This window comes from Tremella mesenterica, assembly GCF_000271645.1.
Source record: "Tremella mesenterica DSM 1558 unplaced genomic scaffold TREMEscaffold_10, whole genome shotgun sequence".
NCBI lineage: Eukaryota > Fungi > Basidiomycota > Tremellomycetes > Tremellales > Tremellaceae > Tremella > Tremella mesenterica.
Genome location: NW_006711234.1, coordinates 422,228 through 446,510, shown reverse-complemented (window position 1 = coordinate 446,510; position 24,283 = coordinate 422,228). Strand labels below are relative to the sequence as shown.

The 24,283-nt window shown below is 51.0% G+C and overlaps 5 protein-coding genes across 5 annotated transcripts; 2 read left to right on the top strand and 3 right to left on the bottom strand.

Annotated features, from left to right (window-relative positions):
* Positions 1 to 367: 367 nt before the first annotated feature.
* TREMEDRAFT_64167 (uncharacterized protein) lies at positions 368 to 1,852 on the bottom strand (the record flags this gene model as incomplete). The annotated part of the gene is made up of 2 exons (XM_007006449.1): positions 368 to 772; positions 1,451 to 1,852. The coding sequence occupies 2 exons, from the start codon at positions 1,850 to 1,852 to the stop codon at positions 368 to 370; spliced, it is 807 nt and encodes a 268-aa protein (XP_007006511.1).
* Positions 1,853 to 3,337: 1,485 nt separating this feature from the next.
* On the top strand, positions 3,338 to 5,728 carry TREMEDRAFT_64166 (uncharacterized protein; the record flags this gene model as incomplete). Its single annotated transcript, XM_007006448.1, has 5 exons — positions 3,338 to 3,410; positions 3,464 to 3,676; positions 3,740 to 3,877; positions 3,967 to 4,354; positions 4,405 to 5,728. The coding sequence occupies 5 exons, from the start codon at positions 3,338 to 3,340 to the stop codon at positions 5,726 to 5,728; spliced, it is 2,136 nt and encodes a 711-aa protein (XP_007006510.1).
* A 3,783-nt stretch (positions 5,729 to 9,511) lies between these two features.
* TREMEDRAFT_64164 (uncharacterized protein) lies at positions 9,512 to 10,996 on the bottom strand (the record flags this gene model as incomplete). The annotated part of the gene is made up of 2 exons (XM_007006447.1): positions 9,512 to 9,916; positions 10,595 to 10,996. The coding sequence occupies 2 exons, from the start codon at positions 10,994 to 10,996 to the stop codon at positions 9,512 to 9,514; spliced, it is 807 nt and encodes a 268-aa protein (XP_007006509.1).
* Positions 10,997 to 12,208: 1,212 nt separating this feature from the next.
* Positions 12,209 to 14,217, top strand: TREMEDRAFT_64163 (uncharacterized protein; the record flags this gene model as incomplete). The annotated part of the gene is made up of 4 exons (XM_007006446.1): positions 12,209 to 12,247; positions 12,558 to 12,581; positions 12,615 to 13,127; positions 13,843 to 14,217. 4 exons carry the CDS (start codon positions 12,209 to 12,211, stop codon positions 14,215 to 14,217), a joined length of 951 nt encoding a protein of 316 aa, XP_007006508.1.
* A 5,572-nt stretch (positions 14,218 to 19,789) lies between these two features.
* On the bottom strand, positions 19,790 to 23,480 carry TREMEDRAFT_64161 (uncharacterized protein; the record flags this gene model as incomplete). Its single annotated transcript, XM_007006445.1, has 11 exons — positions 19,790 to 20,711; positions 20,755 to 21,106; positions 21,153 to 21,587; positions 21,638 to 21,813; positions 22,013 to 22,053; positions 22,260 to 22,325; positions 22,693 to 22,727; positions 22,901 to 22,989; positions 23,030 to 23,166; positions 23,221 to 23,366; positions 23,417 to 23,480. 11 exons carry the CDS (start codon positions 23,478 to 23,480, stop codon positions 19,790 to 19,792), a joined length of 2,463 nt encoding a protein of 820 aa, XP_007006507.1.
* Between the last annotated feature and the right edge of the window lie 803 nt (positions 23,481 to 24,283).

The following is a 24,283-nucleotide window of genomic DNA, read 5'->3' as shown; positions in this document are numbered from 1 at the left end:
GGTACCTTCGACAACTCGGTGATAGGTCCCGCGACACTCACCGAGCCGTCGAACATGTGAACGGGTACGCTCACCTGATATTGTCTCCTTTCTGCGCCTATCTTCGTCGCCGCTCTAGGACTTATATATGAACAAGTAGCCCCGGTGTCCCAGAGCGTAGTTAGCTTCATTCCATTAATGAAAATGTCCGATTTAGGTTGATCTCTGGAAACGGAAGGGATGAGGAGATGATTATCGACATTGCATGAACAAGGGGTACTGAGTGGTGTATTTTTGTATTCACAATCCTCTGGCTCCATCAGCTGTGTTTCTTTTATGGGTTTGGGAATGGTGGCCGAGAGAATATGGCGGACCCGCCGAGCCTCGCCTACTGCGACAGGTCCTCTTCTTTTCCCTGGTCCTCTTCCAAATCTACTTCTCCTCCAACCGCATTCAAGTTCCTCCTCTGTCCGAGAGGTACTGCGTTCCCTCCCGATCCTCCACCACGTTCTCCGAACTTCTCCCCCCATGGAGGCAACAGTCCAACCTTAACCTTAGCCTCCCTTACAGGGCATTCCTTCAGCCAATGTCCTGCTTCACCACACTCGGTACACTTCCCCTCCTTCCTCCTTGTCTCCCTCAGATCGGAGCTCGGCCTAGGCCATCTTCGGCGAACTTCGTCGATGTTTGGCGGTGTACTCTTTACCACCGTCGACATCATAGCCGCCTGGGCACCACCCTGCGCCGAAGGTTGCCCCTTTTCCCATTTCTTCTCTTCTTTCTTCTCCGTCCTCTGACTTTCCACCACTGTCGTTGTCCTTATCCCTCCTTCCCTTTTCCTCTCTGCCTCCTTCTCCACTTGTCTCCTCCACAGGCGGTTGTCCAAGGGAATCACAAACTCCAATAGCTCTTTTACAGTCCCAAACGATCTACCGTGTCTTGCGATTTCATCTAGAAGGTGCGATTTTAGTCCTTTCTTGGCTCGGTCAACTAGGTTTCCATCATCAGACCACTTGAGAATCGCAACATGTCGCTGAAAGGCGGAGAAGTAGTCCGAAGCAGACCCGGTTTGCTTGAGGTCGTTAAGTTGTCGGGCCGCAGTTCCTTCTTCGTCTGGATCACCAAAGTTAGTCTTGAGGTACTTAACGAACTGATCGTGTGTCGTGAGGTACTCAGGAAGAGGTCTTTTGGATAGATCGGGTTGCACTGCAAGAAGAGGTGTTTCGCGTAGATGAGAGATCATGAAAAAGACTTTCTTAGTGTCGTCGGGGAAAAGATGAGAGTTCAATTCGAAGTGTACGTCGCACTCAGACAGAAAGGCGGTTAACTTGTTCCGATCTCCTCTCCATAGGTCTGGGTTAGGTAGCTTTATCCCTTTCCGTTGTTCGCCCACTACGCTTGGGGTCGCCGAAGTTTGCCGTCCCATGGCGTACCTCACCCCTTCTGATATCCCTTCTGCAATCCCGCCCACTGTATCCCTTTCTCTTCTCTGTTCCCATTCCTCCCTACGTCTTCTCTCCTCCATCATGTCTTTGTTCATATTCGCCACCATCTGCATCAAGGCCAACACCACCCCTTGTGTTCCTTCTTCTCCCAAGTTCGCCGTACTTCCAGTGTTTTCTCTTGGGCGTGGGGTTTGGTCTGATCCAAGTGGGGATCCCACAGGTGGGAGAGCATTAGACGGAGGAGAAGGAGGGTTAGAAGGCACCGGTGGAACGAACTCATCTCCTTGAATTGACCCCCCCACACTATCCTCAACTCCAAGGTCCTGCCCCATTGCTCTGCTAAGCTCCTCCAATGCTCTCCTCTCGTTCTCCTCCATCCTGTCTCCATCCCTACTCATGCCTCGTGTAATTCTTCTTTCTGGTTCCATATTATCTTCGTACTTCTCCGAGGTTCGCACGGGTCGTCGGTAGGAGCGATCCTTGATACTGTCACGGCCGTCGAACAACTACTTCTTAATAGACCGACGGTCGACGAACCTCGGCTAACTTCACGCTCTGAGTCGATGTCTCACCCAACCAGGAGGGCGCAGACGTCGAAAGGGGTGTAACTACGGCGTACTTCGGCGTAGTTACTCTAACTAGGGTTTTGATCTACTGATGGCGATGTATCTTGATTTATAGCTATCTCTATCTGTCTTTTACTACTGACAACAATCAAGGATCGCTGAAGAACTTCAGCGATCTTCTCAGCTAATATTATCTACTCCTCCTAGACGTTCATCCAACTCTCTCGCGCTTTGACGTACTTCAACGCACTTCGTCCAACTTCCCCGAGTCCTCGGCCATCCTCTTCCTCCTTCGACTAACTCCGCCTAACATCGCCGCACTTCTGCTCCCATTGTCCCTACTTAGCCTAACTCCGCCTAACATCGCCGCACTTCTGCTCCCATTGTCCCTACTTAGCCTAACCCCGCCTAACATCGCCGTACTTCGTGTCAGAAGTCCTGAGTTACGTGTAGAGTAAAGAGGTTAAGGCGTGATGGGGTTTTGATGGCCAAAGGAGGGTCATTGTTGGTGGAGTAATCGAGGTGTCACGACGTAGTTCGTGACACATTGTCCCTACTTAGACTAACTCCGCCTAACATCGCCGCACTTCTGCTCCCATTGTCCCTACTTAGCCTAACTCCGTCTAACTTCGCCGTACTTCTGCTCCCATTGTTCCTACTTAGCCTAACTCCGTCTAACCTCGCCGTACTTGGTGTCAGAAGTCCTGAGTTACGTGTAGAGTAAAGAGGTTAAGGCGTGATGGGGTTTTGATGGCCAAAGGAGGGTCATTGTTGGTGGAGTAATCGAGGTGTCGCGACGTAGTTCGTGACAGTCGCCCCCTTCTTTAGCCGCGAACGTCCTCGTGAGCGATTACACCTCTGTCGTGTCAAGAGAACTTAGCAGCGTAGTACCCCCATTCTCTCCCTCCCCATGACCATCCTTCACCCTTCTGCTCTTTGCGCCGCACTTCGTAGTTGGGCCTCCTTTCACTCCAAAACCCGACAATGAGACTCCCCTAACTTCGTTGAGGTTTGCCGTAAGAAGCCCTGTGTCTTTTGTAGGTGAGACACGCTTCCTGAATGGCAGCCGAACAACACCGTTGTTTGTCGAAGTAACCCTCGCTTATATTGAGATGAGACACTATAGCGTGGGAATTTTGATCGTCCCTGCGATGCCTTTTGTTGATGAAACGCGAAGTTTGCTGCATGTTGACGACGAGGGTTTAGGTTTGATTATACTAAATACTGAGCAGTTCATCGAGCTTCTCTCTTTTTCCCATCTGTTTTCAAAACTTTCTATCTCTCTTACCTAGAAAACAGATTTGTTACCTTGAATCATCTTTTATTTCTTTAAGTATTCTTAACGTCATGGCCCCTCCTACTCCCACCTCTAACCCTTTCGCCGCCATGAGGAACTTTGGTGGTATGGTGTCGTCTGCTCGTGAGTTATTCCTCGACACTTACCTTACTTCGCCGGACTTGGCTGATGTTCAGTTTCCTTCGGCGACAGATCTCGCCAAGTCTCCTCCCTCGGCCTCGGCACCCTCTCTTTGGGGGAGCCGTCTGGCGATGTCCCGCCTCCTCGCTCCGCTTCTCCTCCCGCCGGTCCTCCCGCTGGTTCTCCCTCTGCTTCTCCTCCTCCTGGTTCTCGCTCTGCTTCCCCTCCTGCCGCCAGCCCTCGCCGCAGGACGCCCGCCTTTCGTCCTGGTGAGTCTCCGTCCTCCTCCGACCAGGAGTCGCTCAGTGGTTCGGAGTCGGACGATCAGTCAGACTTCGAAGGAAAAGGGGGTGATTATAGTGATGAGGATGATAGAATCGTGTCGGAGGGTGAAACCGAGTTAGAGGAACACTCGGATGATGATATGGTGGCGGTTAGTGTAGAGGACAACAACGTAGATAGTCCTGAGCGTGAGTTCTTCGTCCAACCTCTCACACCTTTGCCGAACTTGGCCTTGTTTATCTGTTCTTTAGCTCTTCAAGACATTGCTAACTCGCAGCCGCTCCTGCCCCTCCCCCTGCTCAAATTGTGGCTCAAATTGTGGGCCAGAAACGACGCCGTTCCCTCTCCTCTTCTTCTTCTTCCTCTTCTTCTTCTTCCTCCCCCAACGCCATCGCCGCTGCCGCCGCTGCTGCCGCCGCCCGCCCTGCCGCCGCCATCGCTCCTGCTGCAGCCGCCGGTCCTGCTGCCGCCGCCGCTCCTGCTGCCGCCGCCGGTCCTGCTGCCGCCGCCCCCGTCGCTGCTCCCCCCCCTTCTCCCAGAGGGGAGCCTTCGCCCAAACGGGTGAAGAGATCACTGCGGGAAGAAGAGTACTTGTGGGAGAAGATGAAGTCCGAGCCTGGTCGTTGGATTGCGGTTGGTGTTGACGAAGCGTGTGATCGTTGCCGGTGAGTCCACCTATTCGTACTACGCCGAAGTTACTCCTGCTAATTAGTAGACGTGAGATTATCACGTATAATCGTCCAAACTGGCCCTGCCTCAAGGCAGTCAGGCCACACAACAAGGCCCTCCGTTGTGCTTCATGCACGTCTGGCCCCTGCTCCTTCTGTCCCGTTTCCTCTGCCCGGGACATCCCGCCCCGTCCCTTCGACGCTTCTCCTCTCCCCCCTCCCCAGACTCCAGCGTCTGTCCCCCGTTCGCGGGTACCGCCTTCGTCTCTCCGGTCGGTTCGCCGTACTTCGCCGGACCTCCGCCCGTCGCCTCCGTCGCCGTCGCCCTTCGCTCCTGTGGCCGGCCCATCACGTCTCCCGGCTGTTCCTCCTTCGTCTTCTCGCCGTCCTTCGGCCTCTGCTCCTTCGGTCTCCCGTCCTTCGGCCTCTCGTTCTTCGGCCTCTCGTCCTTCGGCGCCACGTCCGTCCTCTCCAGTGGTAGCTTCTCCCCCGGCTCACAGCACCCGAAGTCGGCGTCCTTCTGTTCCTCCGGCCACTTCGGCGGCCCCTCCCGTCACCCCTCCCTCTGCTCCCCAGAAGACACCGAAGTCTTCTTTAAAGAAATCAAAAGGGAAATCTAAAGAGAAGGAGGTTGCCTTCAATGATGGTGATGTGGAAGGTGAAGATACTCAGCGTGCTGGTCCCTCTGCTCCCCGGTTGTCCCTCGTCCACCCTCGTATCTCCCTTGACGTCCGTATTCCTGAGGACGAAAAGGAATTCGCCACTTATCGTTCTCTCGTCCTCGGTCTCACTACTCAGCTTGAGGCCGCCCGAAATGATACATCTCTCCTGCTTGACTTCTCTTCTCGTCAAGCTAACGCTTTAAACAATCTTACTGCGGCGTTAGTAGATGTAGTCAACACTGGGGCTCTGGACGACGAAGCAAGGACAAGGTTAGCGGACGTCTCTCGCCGAAGCCTTACTGAGATAGCCGATGTTCGCCGAAGACTGTTCGACACCCCCTTCCTAGTCACTCCTATGGCGTATGAGCCACCACCGTCCCTTGACTGGTTAGGTCGCCGTAGTAGTTCTCGTGTCCCAGCTTCCGCCCAGGCTGCTCTCGACCTCCTCAGTCTTCCCTTCGAGTGTCTACGGACCATACGTTCTCTGTGGAGGACTCCGAGCATGCAAGCTGCTCGAGATGTCCAGGACTTCGGTGACTTCTTTGGGGCTATGAATCGGGCATGGAATGCTTCTCTCTCTACTGCGTTCCCGTCTGAGACTCTCGATCTACCTTCGGTCATCGGTAGCCTCCACACCAATCCCGCGGGACCGAGTAGATCGAAGGAGAAAGGAAAAGGAAAAGGTAAGGGTAAGAGTAAGGACAAGTGAGCGGTACGTAGCTGTAATCCTATGTTGTATGCAGTACGTTCTATCTCCTAGCCCTTCGCAGTCGCCCTTCTTTCGGCTTAGTAGGGTGAAGTTCGTGGAACTTCGCCAATATGTCATCAGCTCCATCGACGTTCTCCACTGGTTCCCATGATACTGAATCGTCTGTTCCTTCGTAACCTAACCACTCCACCAAGTACTCTAACTTTCCTGACCTCTTATTTACTCTAGAGTCCACAATATCCTTTACCTCCCAAGACTCTCCCACATTGTCTACTTCTACTGGCCCAGGTGGCTCAGCTTGCTGACCAGGAAATATTGGAGGGTGATAAGGACGGAGCAAGGAGACATGGAATACATCATGGATACCTGCCATCGTTCCTGGTAATTCCAATTTACAAGCATGAGAACCTACCTGCCGTACTACCTTGTACGGCCCACTTTGCTTAACATCTAACTTCTTCATTGGTCTCTTCGTCTTAATATTCTCTAACGACAGCATCACTAGGTCTCCTTCCGCGAAGTTCGGCGTAGTCCGGTGTTTCCTATTGTATCCTTCGGCGTACTTCTCATTAGCTTTCTCAATTCCTTCGATACAATCTTTGTGTATTTCAGTCAAGTCTTTTACCACCACCGTAGCAGCGGGCACTTCGACCTCGCTAGCCTTTATCTCTTCAGCCCAACGAGGGTGATATCCATAGTTCGCATAGAATGGGGTTTTGTTTATCGCAGAGTGCTGGGTGTTGTTGTAAGCAAAGCTAGCTCGAGCGAGTAGCTTTGACCAGTCGTTCTGCTGATAGGAGGTGAAGATTCGAAGATACAGTTCCAAAGACTGGTTGGTTCGTTCGGTCTGTCCGTCAGTCTGTGGATGATATGCAGTAGAGAGATGTAGTCTTATTCCGAGACTATCGGTCAAATTCTTCCAGAACTTGGAGGTAAACTTCGATCCCCTGTCCGATACTATATTCTCTGGCAACCCATGTTGGGCCACCACATAGTCCAATATCAACTCTGATAGGCCGGCTGCGGTTAACTTCGTCGTAGTCGGGATAAAAATGGCCCATTTGGTCAACCGATCCACCACTACCAGGATGGAGTTATATCCATGGGAATTTGGCAGCTCCTCGATAAAATCCATCGAGATGCTAGACCAAGGTTTCGTAGCTACCTCCAGTGGTTTAAGCTCTCCATGGGGTTTCTGTCTATTAGTCTTTGCCCTCTGACATACCGCGCATCCAGCGATGTAGTCCTCAACATCCTTCCTTACTCCAATCCAGACATAGTCCCTTAGAACTAGCTCAAGGGTCTTCGCTGAACCTGGGTGACCAGCTAAGGCCGAGTCATGTCGCATTTTCATGATCTTCAGCCGAGCATCGGCGTAGTTCGGCACATAAATGCGATCGTCGAAGGTGAGGAAACCTCTTGAGTTCCACCCCCCACGAAGGATTAGAGGAGACCGCAAACTACGGCGTAGTTCGGTGATTGATCCTGGTTCCTGCACGTTATCGTTACACGTAGGATGAGAACACTCAGCGCAAACGACTCCTAATAATTCTTCTCTGACCCCTTCTATGTCTTCGTCCTCCTGAACTCCAAGTACTAGATCCATAGGGTCCACAAGATCATTTTCCTTTACCTCCCTTGTCCCTTGCAATGCTCGAAGGAGGTGACGCAACTCCGACGTGGTGGCGTCAACTTCGTCGAACTTCGGCAGACCTTGGATAAGGTTGCTCTCTTGTACCATGGTACTTCCTTTCCCGGAATGATAGTCCGCCCGTCTAGATAATCCATCTGGAAGACTTGCCTGGGTTCCTGGCCGATAAACCATTTTAAACCTGAAGTTAGCTAGCTCCTCTACCCACCTACCTTGCCGAGGACTGAGTTGTTTCGGCTCCATCCAGTAGGTAAGGTTTAGATGGTCGGTAAGTACTGTGGTTTCTACCTGCAACAATAAGTGTCTCCTTCTTCTGAAACCCTCCACTACAGCGAGGAACTCCTTTTCTCCTACCGTATAATTCAGCTGAGCTGTGTTGAAAGCACCAGACTCAATAGCTACCGGGTGTTCTTGACCAGCCGTGTTGATCTGCGAAATTATGAACCCCCAGCCGAAGAACGACGCATCTGTCTGTAATATCGTCTTCAATGTAGGGTCAAAATGGGCTAATACCGGCGCAGTACACATCCTAGCCTTCAACTCTTTGAAGGCTGACTCCTGTTTGACTCCCCACACAAATGGTACCTCCTTCCTTGTCAAGTCATTGATAGGTCTAGCAATCTTCGAGAAGTTGGGGACAAAGCGCCTGTAATAGCTCACAACTCCAATGAATCCCCTTGACTCTCGTAGATTCTTAGGACGTGGGAAGGAAGTGATGGCATCAATGTATTCTGGGTTCACCGATACACCTTTAGAGGATACCACGAAACCCAGAAACACCACCGAATCTCTTTCGAACTCGCACTTACTAGCTTTCACGTACAGGCTCGCCTTCCGCAGTACCTCAAAGACCTTCGCCGTAGTTCCTCGTAATTCCTCCAACGTATTCCCATAAATGAGGATATCGTCAATGTAGACCACGACTCCATTCCCTAGTAGCTCTCTAAACACCTCATTTAGGAAGTGTTGGAAGACCGCGGGGGCGTTTCGCAGCCCATCACGAACAACCAGAGATTCAAACATACCATACTGTGTCCTGAACGCCGTCAGGTGTTCATGTCCCTCTGTCACCCTCAACAATTGGTATGCTCCAATTAGATCTAGTTTGCTGAAATACCTTGCTTTTCCAAGTTCTTCGGTAATTTGACCTATTAGAGGGAGAGGGTAGGCATCTGGTATGGTCGCTTCATTCAGTTTTCGATAGTCGATGACCATTCGCCATTGTCCTTCGGCTTTCTTCGGTATCATAAACATTGGTGAGCCGTATGGCGAGTTACTTGCCCGAATTCGGCCAGCGGCGATTTCGCGATCTAGTATGTCTCTCAGCGCGCGTCTCTGATCTTCTCCTTGAGCATAGAGGGAGGCGACCTTAAGGTTCGCCCCCTCCTTAAGCTCAAACTTCAAATCGTAGGACCTTGAAGGGGGAAGGGTCTCTCCTCCCTTCTTCGGATTAAAAACGTCAATGTACTGGTGGTATTGTTCAGGAACTACCTGGAACAACTCGTCTTGTTCCTCCGGGCTCAGCTCTTCAAGCTCATCTTCGCCGCGGAGGTCTATCGCGTCCGTCAGAGTCGGCAGCCCTATGGCCGCTAACTTCGCCGCACTTGGTGGGGTTGGGATGGGAAATTTCACCGAGTTGTCTCTTCCATCAAGGACAACCCCTTCCTTCCTCATCCAATCCCACCCTATCACAACATCTGCGTCGCAGAGCGTTGTTACATCGAGACAAACAGATCGCACTTCGGCGTCCTTCGTCAAACTAAATCCGACTTCGACAAACTCGGTGATGGGTCCAGCGACACTCACCGAGCCGTCGAACATGTGAACGGGTACGCTCACCTGATATCGCCTCTTTCCTACACCTATCTTCGCTGCTGCCTTAGGGCTTATATATGAACAAGTAGCTCCAGTGTCCCAGAGCGTAGTTAGCTTTATTCCATTAATGAAAATGTCCGATTTAGGTTGATCTCTGGAAACGGAAGGGATGGGGAGATGATTATCGACATTGCATGAACAAGGGGTACTGAGTGGTGTATTTCTGTATTCACAATCCTCTGGCTCCATCAGCTGTGTTTCTTTTATGGGTTTGGGAATGGTGGCCGAGAGAATATGGCGGACCCGCCGAGCCTCGCCTACTGCGACAGGTCCTCTTCTTTTCCCTGGTCCTCTTCCAAATCTACTTCTCCTCCAACCGCATTCAAGTTCCTCCTCTGTCCGAGAGGTACTGCGTTCCCTCCCGATCCTCCACCACGTTCCCCGAACTTCTCCCCCCATGGAGGCAACAGTCCAACCTTAACCTTAGCCTCCCTTACAGGGCATTCCTTCAGCCAATGTCCTGCTTCACCACACTCGGTACACTTCCCCTCCTTCCTCCTTGTCTCCCTCAGATCGGAGCTCGGCCTAGGCCATCTTCGGCGAACTTCGTCGATGTTTGGCGGTGTACTCTTTACCACCGTCGACATCATAGCCCCCTGGACACCACCCTGCGCCGAAGGTTGCCCCTTTTCCCATTTCTTCTCTTCTCTCTTCTCCGTCCTCTGACTTTCCACCACTGTCGTTGTCCTTATCCCTCCTTCCCTTTTCCTCTCTGCCTCCTTCTCCACTTGTCTCCTCCACAGGCGGTTGTCCAAGGGAATCACAAACTCCAATAGCTCTTTCACAGTCCCAAACGATCTACCGTGTCTTGCAATTTCATCTAGAAGGTGCGATTTTAGTCCTTTCTTGGCTCGGTCAACTAGGTTTCCATCATCAGACCACTTAAGAATCGCAACATGTCGCTGGAAGGCGGAGAAGTAGTCCGAAGCAGACCCGGTTTGCTTGAGGTCGTTAAGTTGTCGAGCCGCAGTTCCTTCTTCGTCTGGATCACCAAAGTTAGTCTTGAGGTACTTAACGAACTGATCGTGTGTCGTGAGGTACTCAGGAAGAGGTCTTTTGGATAGATCGGGCTGCACTGCAAGAAGAGGTGTTTCGCGTAGATGAGAGATCATGAAAAAGACTTTCTTAGTGTCGTCGGGGAAAAGATGAGAGTTCAATTCGAAATGTACGTCGCACTCAGACAGAAAGGCGGTTAACTTGTTCCGATCTCCTCTCCAGAGGTCTGGGTTAGGTAGCTTTATCCCCTTCCGTTGTTCGCCCACTACGCTTGGGGTCGCCGAAGTTTGCCGTCCCATGGCGTACCTCACTCCTTCTGATATCCCTTCTGCAATCCCGCCCACTGTATCCCTTTCTCTTCTCTGTTCCCATTCCTCCCTACGCCTTCTCTCCTCCATCATGTCTTTGTTCATATTCGCCACCATCTGCATCAAGGCCAACACCACTCCTTGTGTTCCTTCTTCTCCCAAGTTCGCCGTACTTCCAGTGTTTTCTCTTGGGCGTGGGGTTTGGTCTGATCCAAGTGGGGATCCCGCAGGTGGGAGAGCATTAGACGGAGGAGAAGGAGGGTTAGAAGGCACCGGTGGAACGAACTCATCTCCTTGAATTGATCCCCCCACACTATCCTCCACTCCAAGGTCCTGCCCCATTGCTCTGCTAAGCTCCTCCAATGCTCTCCTCTCGTTCTCCTCCATCCTGTCTCCATCCCTACTCATCCCTCGTGTAATTCTTCTTTCTGGTTCCATATTATCTTTGTACTTCTCCGAGGTTCGCACGGGTCGTCGGTAAGAGCGATCCTTGATACTGTCACGGCCGTCGAGCAACTTCTTCCTTATAGACCGACGGTCGACGAACCTCGGCTAACTTCACGCTTCTGAGTCGATGTCTCACCCAACCAGGAGGGCGCAGACGTCGAAAGGAGTGTAACTACGGCGTACTTCGGCGTAGTTACTCTAACTAAGGCTTTGTTCTATTGATGGCGATGTATCTCGATGTATAGCTATCTCTATTTGTCTTTTACTACTGACAACAATCAAGGATCGCTGAAGAACTTCAGCGATCTTCTCAGCTAATATTATCTACTCCTCCTAGACGTTCATCCAACCCTCTCGCGCTTTGACGTACTTCAACGCACTTCGTCCAACTTCCCCGAGCCCTCGGCCATCCTCTTCCTCCTTCGACTAACTCCGCCTAACATCGCCGCACTTCTGCTCCCATTGTCCCTACTTAGCCTAACTCCGTCTAACTTCGCCGTACTTCTGCTCCCATTGTTCCTACTTAGCCTAACTCCGTCTAACTTCGCCGTACTTGGTGTCAGAAGTCCTGAGTTACGTGTAGAGTAAAGAGGTTAAGGCGTGATGGGGTTTTGATGGCCAAAGGAGGGTCATTGTTGGTGGAGTAATCGAGGTGTCGCGACGTAGTTCGTGACAACATCTTCTTCGAGAGAGGTTACGACAACAGGAGCACGGCCACGTTTACGCGGAGTATCGGGAGCCACCACACCTTCGGGAGCCATATCAGGCAAATGAACCGCCATCAATTGCTCAATGTTCGATCTGACATGCTGACATTGATATAAGATAGTTTTCGGTTCCAATTCATACTTATGTGTTGCTAGAAAATTAGCTTTGCAGTTATATTTAAGAACGAAAAGTCCCAACTCGCTAATTCAGCCTGGATCTCAATAGCTTTGTCACGAACTACGTCGTAACATCCCTGACAACCACCATCACCGACCCTCCTTTCACCATCACCGATCTTCCTTTCACCACCACCAACCTCCACTCGAGCCACTGAGACCAACTACGACGAAGTTACGAGAACCAAGAGGGGATTTGTCACGATAACCCCGCCTAGCGGAGAACTACGGCGAAGTTAGGGGAAGGGAACCGAGGGAGGGCAGAACAGGGGAAGTTAGGCGAAGTTAGTCAAAGTGAGCGGAGTAGGATAGCGGGGATATGGCGAGGTACGGCGAAGTTGAACGAAGAGGACTGAGCGTGAGGCAGTGCAGGAGTTGAGGGACGTTCTATGAGAAGAGAGGAGTAGTATAGATAGTTTACAGATCGCTGAACTTCTTCAGCGATCCTTGATTGTTGTCAGTAGCGAGAGATATATTCAGTAGCTACAACCTTCGAGTTAAGGAGAGCTACCACCGAGCAGTTCAACGTACTACGGCGAAGTTAGCCGCAGTCCATCGACGATCATCTTATCATTTCACCACTCGACGTATCACTACGGCGAAGTTAGCCGTAGTTCCTCGACGAGTACCCTGTCTTAGTGAGACAACGACACCCCACTACAACGTAGTTAGCCGAGGTTTGTCGACCGTCGGTCAGTAGAGAAGAAGAAAGACGATTGTGACAGTATCAAGGATCGCTCTTACCGACGACCCGTGCAAACCTCGGAGAAGTTCGAGATTGTATGCAGCCAGAGAGGAGAGTTACAAGAAGTATGAGTAGACCAGGGGAAACAGTAGAGGAGACGGAGAGGAGGATGTTGGAGGAATTAAGACAAAGCTTGGGACCATTGCCTGGTGCAATTGATACCCCCGAAGGATCAACTCAAGGCGATGATTTCTATCCACCCCTACCTTTTGAACCACCTCCCCAGCAGACCGGACTACCAGAACCACCAGCGGTGAGGACAGGTTCCGAAGATTCGGGACAGACCCCACGACCAAGGGAAGGGAACACAGGAGGTAGGCTAAGTTCGGCCGGGAGCGAAGTAGTAGGAGGAACTGAGGAGGAGGCCACAACACAAAAGATGATGCTGGCGATAATGAACATGATGATGGAGATGAATAAGGATATGATAGCAGAGAGGAAACGTCGAGAGGAGCAGGAGAAGAAGAAGGAACAGGAGACGGTTGGGGGAATAGTCGAGGGGATCTCGGAGGGAGTACGGCTCGCCATTGGAAGACAGGCTTCGGCGACCCCAGGAGTTGCTGAGATGGGTGGAGGGATAAAGCTTCCCCTCCCAGACCTGTGGAGGGGCGAGAGGTCAAAGCTCACGGCAGTCATCTCAGAATGTGAAGTTCATTTCGAAATCAACGCCCGCAAGTTCCCCACCGACCGAGTAAAAATCTTTTTCATGATTTCCCATCTACGTGAAACTCCTCTTCTTGCCGTCCAACCGGACTTGCCTAAGGACGACCCCCCCCGAACACCTTCTAGACTATAAGAAGTTCATCCAATATCTCAAAACCAATTTCGGAGACCCTGACGAAGAAGGAACCGCCGCAAGGGGAATAAACGAGCTCCGACAGAATGGGTCGGCTTCGGCGTACTTCGCCGCCTTTCAACGATATGTAGCGGTGTTAGGATGGGGTGATGATGGAAACCTCGTGGACCGGGCAAAGAACGGACTGAAAAGTCACTTACTGGATGAAATTGCCCGCCATGGAAAAGTTTTCAAGACCGTCCGAGAATTAATTGAGTTCGTGGTCCCCATGGACAATCGTTTGCATCAACGAAAGGTGGAGAAGGAGAATGAGAAGAAGAGGAAGGAGGTGAAGGAGCAGGGGGAGAGGAGAGAGGAAGTAATTCGGGGAGGGGAACGGGGGAGCCAGGAGAAATGGCAATCTACGGCGAAGGTCGAGGGCGCGCAGCCTAAGGGCATGAACGGGGGAAGGACGATACCAACGGATGTAGACGAACTAAATCGTCGTTGGCCGAGACCCAGTGCTGATGAGGTTCTAAAGCGTCGAGAGGAAGGGAAGTGTACTGGGTGTGGAGAGAGAGGGCATTACAACCGGGATTGTCCTGTAATAGCGGCGAAGGTAAAAGCTGGGATCATCCCCTTGCGATCTTTTGGGCAAAATGCTGGAGGAGAAGGGAGATTTAGCACGGGGGGAAACGCCGTCCCTCTTGGGGACAGGAAGAAGATCAATGCAGTCGGAAGGGAGGAAGCATGTGTTGGAGAGCGGGGGATGGACGAGGAGGAAAAAGATGGGGACCCGTCGCGATAGGCGAGACTCGGCGGGTCCGCACTCATATTCTCTCGGCCACTATCTCTACGCCCAGTAAAAGGAAAGAGCCGATGAGACCAGGTAAATGTGTATATAAATCCGTAAACACCACTCCGAAATGTATAAACGACTGTCATACCCTAATCCCTTCCACCTGTAACAACCAACCCAAATCTAATGTGTATGTCGACGGAGTTGAACTAACGGCCTTGTGGGACACTGGAGCGACCTGTTCGTATATAAGTCCCAAGGCGGCCAGGAAGATTAGGAAGGAGAAGAGGAAATACCCCGTGAGTGTACCAGTTCACATGTTCGATGGCTCGGTTAGTGTGGCTGGACCCATTACGGAGTTTGTCGAAGTGAGTCTGGGTGTCGAGAAGTTAGGCGAGGTTCGCCCAATTAAGCTGGATGTTACCACCTGTCACGACCCTGCAACCTCAGTCGTGACATCAGGTTATAACCGGATCGCAATCATAGGGCTGATTGCAATATTGTGCCTTTTAGCGCAGTGGCATAAGATGTCACATGCATGGCCAGTGTATGGCCTGGTGCTGGTTAGCCAGGTCGTAACAGAATATCGCAATCAAACAGTAGCAGGTTCGATCCCCACCCAGAGCACATCATATTTGCTCTGCCACATTGGTGGGATGTGGCAGTGGCGAGTGAGGTCGCCGCCAAAAGTCTCTCCCTCTGAGAATCGAACCCAAAGCGCTGTCAAACCATAATAGGTTTGGGTACTAAACCTGAAGGCCTCAAGGGACTTCGGCCCTTAAAGGAGGGGCTCCTGTCACGACCCTGCAACCTCAGTCGTGACATCAGGTTATAACCGGATCGCAATCATAGGGCTGATTGCAATATTGTGCCTTTTAGCGCAGTGGCATAAGATGTCACATGCATGGCCAGTGTATGGCCTGGTGCTGGTTAGCCAGGTCGTAACACCACCCTTTGCGACGCGGATGTCGTGATAGGATGGGAATGGATGAAAGAAGAAAGGGTAATCCTGAATGGGGGAGCGAATATGATATCCTTCCCTATTCCCCAGACGAACAATGAGGAAAGCGCAGTGTCCTTTCCCCTACCCTTGCCGAGTAAAAGGGAAGAGTTGTCCTCTCCCTTTCCACAGACGAAAGATGTTGCGGTCCTGGCAGCCATAGGGCTCAGGACCCGAACCGACGAGACAGACCTCCGCGGCGAAGATGAGCTTGAAGAGCTGAGCCCGGAGGAACAAGACGAGTTGTTCCAGGTAGTTCCTGAGCAATCCCACCAGTACATTGACGTGTTTAATCCGAAGAAGGGAGGAGAGACCCTTCCCCCTTTGAGGTCCTACGATTTGAAGTTTGAGCTTAAGGAGGGGCGAACCTGAAGTCGCCTCCCTCTATGCTCAGGAGAAGATCAGAGACGCGCGCTGAGAGACATACTAGATCGCGAATCGCCGCTGGCCGAATTCGAGCAAGTAACTCGCCATACGGCTCACCGATGTTTATGATACCGAAGAAAGCCGAAGGACAGTGGCGAATGGTCATCGACTATCGAAAACTGAACGAAGCAACCATACCAGATGCCTACCCTCTCCCATTAATAGGCCAGATTACCGAAGAACTTGGAAAAGCAAGATACTTCAGCAAACTAGATTCAATTGGAGCGTACCAATTGTTAAGGGTGACAGAAGGACATGAACACCTGACGGCGTTCAGGACACAGTATGGTATGTTCGAATCTCTTGTCGTTCGTGATGGGCTGCGAAACGCCCCTGCTGTCTTCCAGCACTTCCTGAACGAGGTGTTTAGAGAACTGCTAGGGAATGGAGTCGTGGTCTACATTGACGATATCCTCATTTATGGGAATACATTGGAGGAATTACAAGGAACTACGGCGAAGGTCTTTGAAGTGCTGCGGAAGGCGAGCTTGTACGTGAAAGCTAGTAAGTGCGAGTTCGAAAGAGATTCGGTGGTATTCCTGGGTTTTGTGGTCTCCTCTCGAGGTGTATCGGTTAATCCAGAGTACATTGACGCCATCACATCCTTCCCACGCCCAAAGAATCTACGAGAGTCGAGGGGTTTCATTGGAGTCGTGAGCTATTACAGGCGTTTTGTCCCCAACTTCTGGAAGATCGCTAGACCTATCAATGATTTGACAAGGAAGGAGGTACCGTTTGTGTGGGGAGCAGAACAGGAGTCAGCCTTTAAGGAATTGAAGGCTAGGATGTGTACTGCGCCAGTGTTAGCTCACTTTGACCCTACATTGAAGACCATATTACAGACAGATGCCTCGTTCTTCGGCTGGGGTTTCATAATTTTGCAGATTAATACAGCTGGTCAAGAGCACCCAGTCGCCATCGAGTCAGGCGCGTTCAATACGGCCCAACTAAATTACACCGTAGGAGAAAAGGAGTTCCTCGCCGTAGTTGAGGGTTTCAGAAGAAGAAGACACTTACTACTGCAGGTAGAGACCACGGTCCTTACCGACCATTTAAATCTCACTTACTGGATGGAGCCGAAGCAACTCAGCCCACGTCAAGGTAGGTGGGTAGAAGAGTTAGCTAACTTCAGATTTAAAATGGTTTATCGACCAGGGACTCAAGCAAGCCTTCCAGACGGGTTGTCTAGACAGGCGGATTATCACTCGGGAAAAGGAAGTACGATGATACAAGAGAGTAACCTTATTCAGGGTCTGCCGAAGTTCGACGAAGTTGACGCCACCACGTCGGAGTTGCGCCACCTCCTTCAAGCCTTGCAAGGGACAAGGGAGGTGAAGGAAGATGATCTTGTCGACCCTATGGATCTGATAATTGGAGTTCAGGAGGACGAAGACATAGAGGAGGTTAGAGAGGAGTTATCAGGAGTTATCTGCGCTGAGTGTTCTCATCCGACGTGTCATGATGATGTACAGGAACCAGGATCAATCACCGAACTACGCCGTAGTTCGCGATCTCTTCTAATACTTCGTGGGGGGTGGACCCCGAGAGGTTTCCTTGTATTCGACGATCGCACTTATGTGCCGAACTACGCCGACGCTCGACTAAAGATCATGAAGATGCGACATGACTCGGCTTTGGCTGGTCACCCAGGTTCGGCGAAGACCCTTGAACTAATCCTAAGGGATTATGTTTGGGTTGGAGTAAGGAAGGATGTAGAAGACTATGTCGCTGGTTGTGCGGTATGTCAGAGAGCTAAGACTAACAGACAGAAGCCTGTCACGGCTGTCGAACAACTATCTTCTAGTAGACCGACGGTCGACGAACCTCGGCTAACTTGACGCTTCTAAGTCGATGTCTCACCCAACCAGGAGGGCGCAGACGTCGAAAGGAGTGTAACTACGGCGTACTTCGGCGTAGTTACTCTAACTGAGGTTTTGTTCTACTGATGGCGATGTATCTCGATTGTATATAGCTATCTCTATGTCTTTCACTACTGACAACAATCAAGGATCGCTGAAGAACTTCAGCGATCTTCTCAGCTAATATTATCTACTCCTCCTAGACGTTCATCCAACCCTCTCGCGCTTTGACGTACTTCAACGCACTTCGTCCAACTTCCCCGAGCCCTCGGCCATCCTCTTCCTCCTTCGACTAACTCCGCCTAACATCGCCGCACTTCTGCTCCCATTGTCCCTACTTAGCCTAACTCCGCCTAACATCGCCGCACTTCTGCTCCCATTGTCCCTACTTAGCCTAACTCCGCCTAACATCGCCGCACTTCTGCTCCCATTGTCCCTAATTAGCCTAACCCCGCCTAACATCGCCGCACTTCTGCTCCCATTGTCCCTACTTAGCCTAACCCCGTCTAACTTCGCCGTACTTCTGCTCCCATTGTCCCTACTTAGCCTAACTCCGTCTAACTTCGCCGTACTTGGTGTCAGAAGTCCTGAGTTACGTGTAGAGTAAAGAGGTTAAGGCGTGATGGGGTTTTGATGGCCAAAGGAGGGTCATTGTTGGTGGAGTAATCGAGGTGTCACGACGTAGTTCGTGACAAAGCCTCATGGAGAACTTAAACCCCTACAAGTAGCGACAAAACCTTGGTCAAGTATCTCGATGGATTTCATCGAAGAGCTCCCAAACTCCCATGGATATAACTCTATCTTAGTGGTCGTGGATCGACTGACAAAATGGGCCATGTTTATCCCAACCACGACGAAGTTAACCGCAGCTGGACTATCAGAGCTGATAATGGACTATGTGGTGGCCCAGCATGGGTTACCAGAGAGTATAGTATCAGACAGAGGATCGAAGTTTACTTCGAAGTTTTGGAAGAACTTGACCGATAGTCTCGGGATAAGACTACATCTTTCTACCGCGTATCATCCACAGACTGATGGACAGACCGAACGAACGAACCAGTCCCTGGGTTTATACCTTCGAATCTTCACTTCCTACCAGCAGAACGATTGGTCAAAGCTGCTTGCTCGAGCTAGCTTTGCTTATAACAATACCCATCATTCCGCGAGAAACAAGACCCCATTCTATGCGAACTATGGGTACCACCCTCGATGGGCTGAAGAGATTAAGGCTAGTGAAGTTGAGGTACCTGCTGCTACAATAGCAGTAAAGGACCTAACTGAAATACATAAGGAATGTATTGAGGGGATTGAGAGAGCTAACGTGAAGTACGCCGAAGGATACAACAGGAAACATCGAACTACGCCGAACTTCGTGGAAGGTGACCTAGTTATGCTGTCGTTAGAGAATATCAAGACTAAGAGACCAATGAAGAAGTTGGACGTTAAGCAAAGTGGGCCGTACAAGGTAGTACGGCAAGTAGGTTCTCATGCTTGTAAACTGGAATTACCAGGAACGATGGCAGGTATCCATGATGTATTCCATGTTTCTTTACTCCGTCCCTATCACCCTCCGGTATTTCCTGGTCAGCAAGCTGAACCACCTGGCCCAGTAGAGGTAGATAACGTAGGAGAATCGTGGGAAGTAAAGGATATTGTGGACTCAAGAGTAAATAAGAGGTCAGGGAAGTTAGAATATCTAGTGGAATGGTTAGGTTACGAAGGCTCGGATGACGCAGTATCATGGGAACCAGTAGAAAATGTGGACGGAGCTAATGACATATTGGCGAAGTTCCACGAACTTCACCCGGATAAGCCGACGAAAGGACGAGTGGTAAGATCACGAACGAGGAAGTAATTCATACAACTGGTACAACATTAGCTAAGTACAACTCACTGCTGCGAACTTCCTCCCTGTTCCTCGTTCCCCGGTGCAGGACCACTCCCAGAACTACTCTCAGTAACCTTCGGTCCCACCGTCCGTCGGAGGGCCCGAGTCTCCTTCCATGCTGTATTAAAGGCGAGAATGTGAGCGGAGTGGAGAGCAGGATCACGAGCGAGACTCAGACTAGGTGATTTCCACAACTGACGAAGTGTTCTAAGACAGTCTGCGGGAAGAGTTAGGATATCGAGGAAAGCGCCATCCTGAGAACTGAGTCGAGCTGGTTGAGATGGTTTTAACCAGTCCAGTGTAGGGGGGAGCATATACTCAGTGGGGTTCAGGAGGTAAGGGGAGTCAAAGAGATTGCGGTAGAAGTCGCTCATGTCCGTTGTGAGCTCTCGGGAGACTCTAGCTAACTCAGTTCGCCCTAATGGCCCTATGTCGGAGGAGTTCACAAGAGTTGCCATTGTCCGAGAGAGAGTATTCATCGCGGAGACCAGCTTCACACAACATTCGACGAGTATTGGCTTGTAATTGCGTGGTTAAGCCAATAATGACGGAACGGAAGGTGGCTAGTTGTTTGTCCTCCTCTGGTATCCGAGGATCGAGAGCGATAGTGGGGTGGTCGAGGGAAGGAGGGCTTTCCTCTGGTAGCTGAGTACTTTTGTCTTCCACCACAGCCGGTTCGAACTGGACAGCTTTCTTATTCTTGCCTTTCCCTTTCGAAGATTTCGGAGGAGTTTTCACAGGAGGTGCAGGAGTTGAGAGCCCAGAAGCAGGAGGGACAGATGGTTGACGGCTTCGGGTCCCAAGGGCAGGAGGGAGACTTGAAGAGAAATCCTCTTGAGTTGAGACAGGAGTAGGACGGCTCCTGGTGGGACGAGAAGGACCGGCAGAAGGAGTAGCCGGGAGACGAGATGGGCCAGCCACAGGAGTAGAAGGCCGAAGAGCGGCGGAAGAAGCACGACGAGGAGTGCGACGGGACGAACCTGCCGAAGGAGTGGCAGGGAGACGAGACGGTCCGGCCACGAGAGAGTTAGGTGGGCGACGGACGGCGGGTGACGGCGAGGTGGGGCCAGGGGAGGAGAAGTTCGCCGAAGGAGAGCGCGAAGGATATTCCCCGTCTTGGGCTGTGGGGAGACGGCGGCGAACAGCGGCGGACGGAGTGTGGGGGAGACCGAGGGGAGCAGAAGGTCTAGGAGGAATGTCCCGAGCGGTGTTGGGGGGACAGAACGAGCAGGGGCCAGAAGTGCAAGAAGCACAACGGGACCCGCGATTATGAGGTTTGACCGGTCGTAGACACGGCCACTTCGCTCTCCCATACGTGATAATTTCACGGCTACTGATCAGCAGACGTATAAACTTCTAGGGAAGGAACCTACCGACATCTATCACACGACTCATCGATACTTGCGACCTCCCATCGCTCCCTTTCATCGATAAACAACTTCCATAGCCTATCCTGTTCTCGCAACGACGCCTTGCGAGCACTCCCTGGCTCGTGGGAAGGGGAGGGAAACAATTCATCCTGTCCGGTACAGGACCGAGGGGTCGCTTTGACCCGTTTTGCCGAAGGAGGGGATACTTCGTCGGGGGCGGAAGGGGAACGGCGACGTTTCTCGGCTTTTATTTCAGCCAGAGCATCCATCTTCTCCTGATACGCAACCCGTTTCTTCCCGAAGGAAGTCTGGAGCCGTACGCGGAATTCGGGAGAACCTTCATTATCACGAACAGCTACATGTCAGCACTTACGAACAGGGTATATGACAAGAGGACATACGGCTTAACTTTTCCAACTCTGACACCCACATTTCTCTATCCTCAAACAGCGCTGGATCACCGAGATCAACACTGAGGATTTCCTCATCTTCATCGACCTCACCCATCTCATCATCCTCATCTGCACCACCCTTCTCACCATCATCAACCAACACACCCGTCTCTTCACCACGAGGAACACCATCCATGTCCTCATCGTCATCATCATCGATTTCTACCACAGTGGCAGTACGGCCTGACGTGTGCGGAAGGCCAACAGGAGCAGGTCTGACCTCCTGTTGGCCAGAGGAGAGAGGGGTCGTAACCGCAACAGGGGACGCGGTGGCAGAAGGAACTGCAGCGAAAGCTGCAGCAGCAGAAGGCGAGCCATCGGTGATGGCTAGGGCTCCAAAGCCCATGGACGACACATGGCGGGGAGAGTTCCCCTGCTGAGCGACTAGGACAATCAGCGACAGAGTATCTTATAGAGAGTACAAGTAGACTTACGGACAGCGGCGAAACGATCCGCAAAGAATTTATGGGCGTTGAGCTCCGGACGAGAAGACATTTTGTTGAAAAATTTCAAATTGATATGTTTGGTAAGGTAAAGACTGGAAATCGATAGACGATGATAGTGCAATTTAGGATTAGTCTTGGGAAAGAAGAAGAAGTGGGCCGAAGTACTGAGTATTTAGTATAACTGACTTGGCCACTCGTCGTCAGGGCGCTGGTAACTTCGCATAACAAGGTGTCTCAGTAACAACAAACACCATCGCGACGATCAAAATTCCCACGCTACGTGTCTCACATTCATATAAGTTAGGGATACACTGACGAACTTCGACGAGGTTTGTTGTACCCCAAATCCTCTGTCTCACTCACAACGTAACTACCACAGGATAACAACAAGCAACCACGATGAACTTCGACGAAGTTTACTGTCCGATTGACAACGAACCATGGTATCAGCTACCAACAACTGTTATATGACCAATTGTGTTTCCTGCAACCTGCTGAGTGTCTTTTTCTTCATTACATGCATACAAAGCTCACGAGGAGGTTCGCGCCTAAGGAGGGGGCGACTGTCACGAACTACGTCGTAACATCCCTGACAACCACCATCACTGACCCTCCTTTCACCATCACCGATCTTCCTTTCACCACCACCAACCTCCACTCGAGCCACTGAGACCAACTACGACGAAGTTACGAGAACCAAGAGGGGATTTGTCACGATAACCCCGCCTAGCGGAGAACTACGGCGAAGTTAGGGGAAGGGAACCGAGGGAGGGCAGAACAGGGGAAGTTAGGCGAAGTTAGTCAAAGTGAGCGGAGTAGGATAGCGGGGATATGGCGAGGTACGGCGAAGTTGAACGAAGAGGACTGAGCGTGAGGCAGTGCAGGAGTTGAGGGACGTTCTATGAGAAGAGAGGAGTAGTATAGATAGTTTACAGATCGCTGAACTTCTTCAGCGATCCTTGATTGTTGTCAGTAGCGAGAGAGATATTCAGTAGCTACAACCTTCGAGTTAAGGAGAGCTACCACTGAGCAGTTCAACGTACTACGGCGAAGTTAGCCGCAGTCCATCGACGATCATCTTATCATTTCATCACTCGACGTATCACTACGGCGAAGTTAGCCGTAGTTCCTCGACGAGTACCCTGTCTTAGTGAGACAACGACGCCCCACTACAACGTAGTTAGCCGAGGTTTGTCGACCGTCGGTCAGTAGAGAAGAAGAAACGACGATTGTGACAAGCTTTCAATTTACCCAGCTCTTCTCGCATATTTCCCGCAAAACTCGCCTGATCCAAGACGTATTCCGCCTTTTCGACAAAAGTACAGCGAGCTGTCGTACCCCTCGCGATACATTCGGTACATGCTCCTGTAGGGAGCTCACCGGACGGTTACACAGCCAAAAGAACACAACTCTTTGCGATTTTGACCAGCTTGACACAATTGACAGCTAAAAGTCCCCATTCTAAGGTGAGAATGAGGGGATATAGCATGATTATGAGCCTCTCGGTAATTCTTAAACTGATTGAGTCAGATAAACACAAATCTGACGAAAATTGACTTGAGAGTACTAACTTTCGATGATTCATTGGGAGCAATTGCAATCTTACTACCTTTGTAGGAGGCTGAAACTCGAAGAACCTCATTACGACCAACATCCGACCATTTTCGTAGAACAAAGGCAGCGGTTCCATCCCATTGATATTTGGCACTCCATGCGGCTGATTATTAGAATTAATCATGTCTTAACGTCAAAAAAATAGCAACTAACGGAGATCAGGCTTAGACGTCACAAGCTCTTTCAAAGTAGAAGGAGTAACGGGTGTGTTCGACATAATATCTATTCAAGAAGCTCAAAATTCCAGATGTGAGTATGGTAAAGTGATAAAGTACGTTAAAATTTGAAGGCGGGTGGGGAAGAACCCATGACAACGACTTGGTATATGTGACTACTAGCAATTTGACAAATTGACTGTCCTTGACAACCAAAGGATGCTTACCCTTGACAACAACATGCATACCCTCGTTTTAACGGTTTGAGAACGTAAATTACGTTACTTTACAGACCCTGATTTACACTGTCTCATGTCAATCGTTTTTAGCACGTTGTCACGAGACATACTGACCAGCATATGCACGATATAACAGTGCCCAACGGAACAGTGATCTAAACCACTGCGACGAAAAGGCCTATTAATCGGCAGTTAACACTACCGCCGATCGCTGGTTAAATACCCTTCCCCGACTTTCACTCGACTTGTCACACACTTTGTGACATTATGCACTCTCTTGGGCCCCCGCTTTGGGGCCCCGACAAGGGGACCCCGCTTGGGCCCCCACACTTGGGAAGGGTACAATAGACCGAAAACTTACTCCGAGAGGGAGGTTTTCCAAGTAGGGCCTGGGTTACCCCCCGCGCCGTCCGGGGAGTCGAACCCAGGATCCTACCCGTAACCGCCGATTAATCTGTCACGAGACATACTGACCAGCATATGCACGATATAACAGTGCCCAACGGAACAGTGATCTAAACCACTGCGACGAAAAGGCCTATTAATCGGCAGTTAACACTACCGCCGATCGCTGGTTAAATACCCTTCCCCGACTTTCGCTCGACTTGTCACACACTTTGTGACAT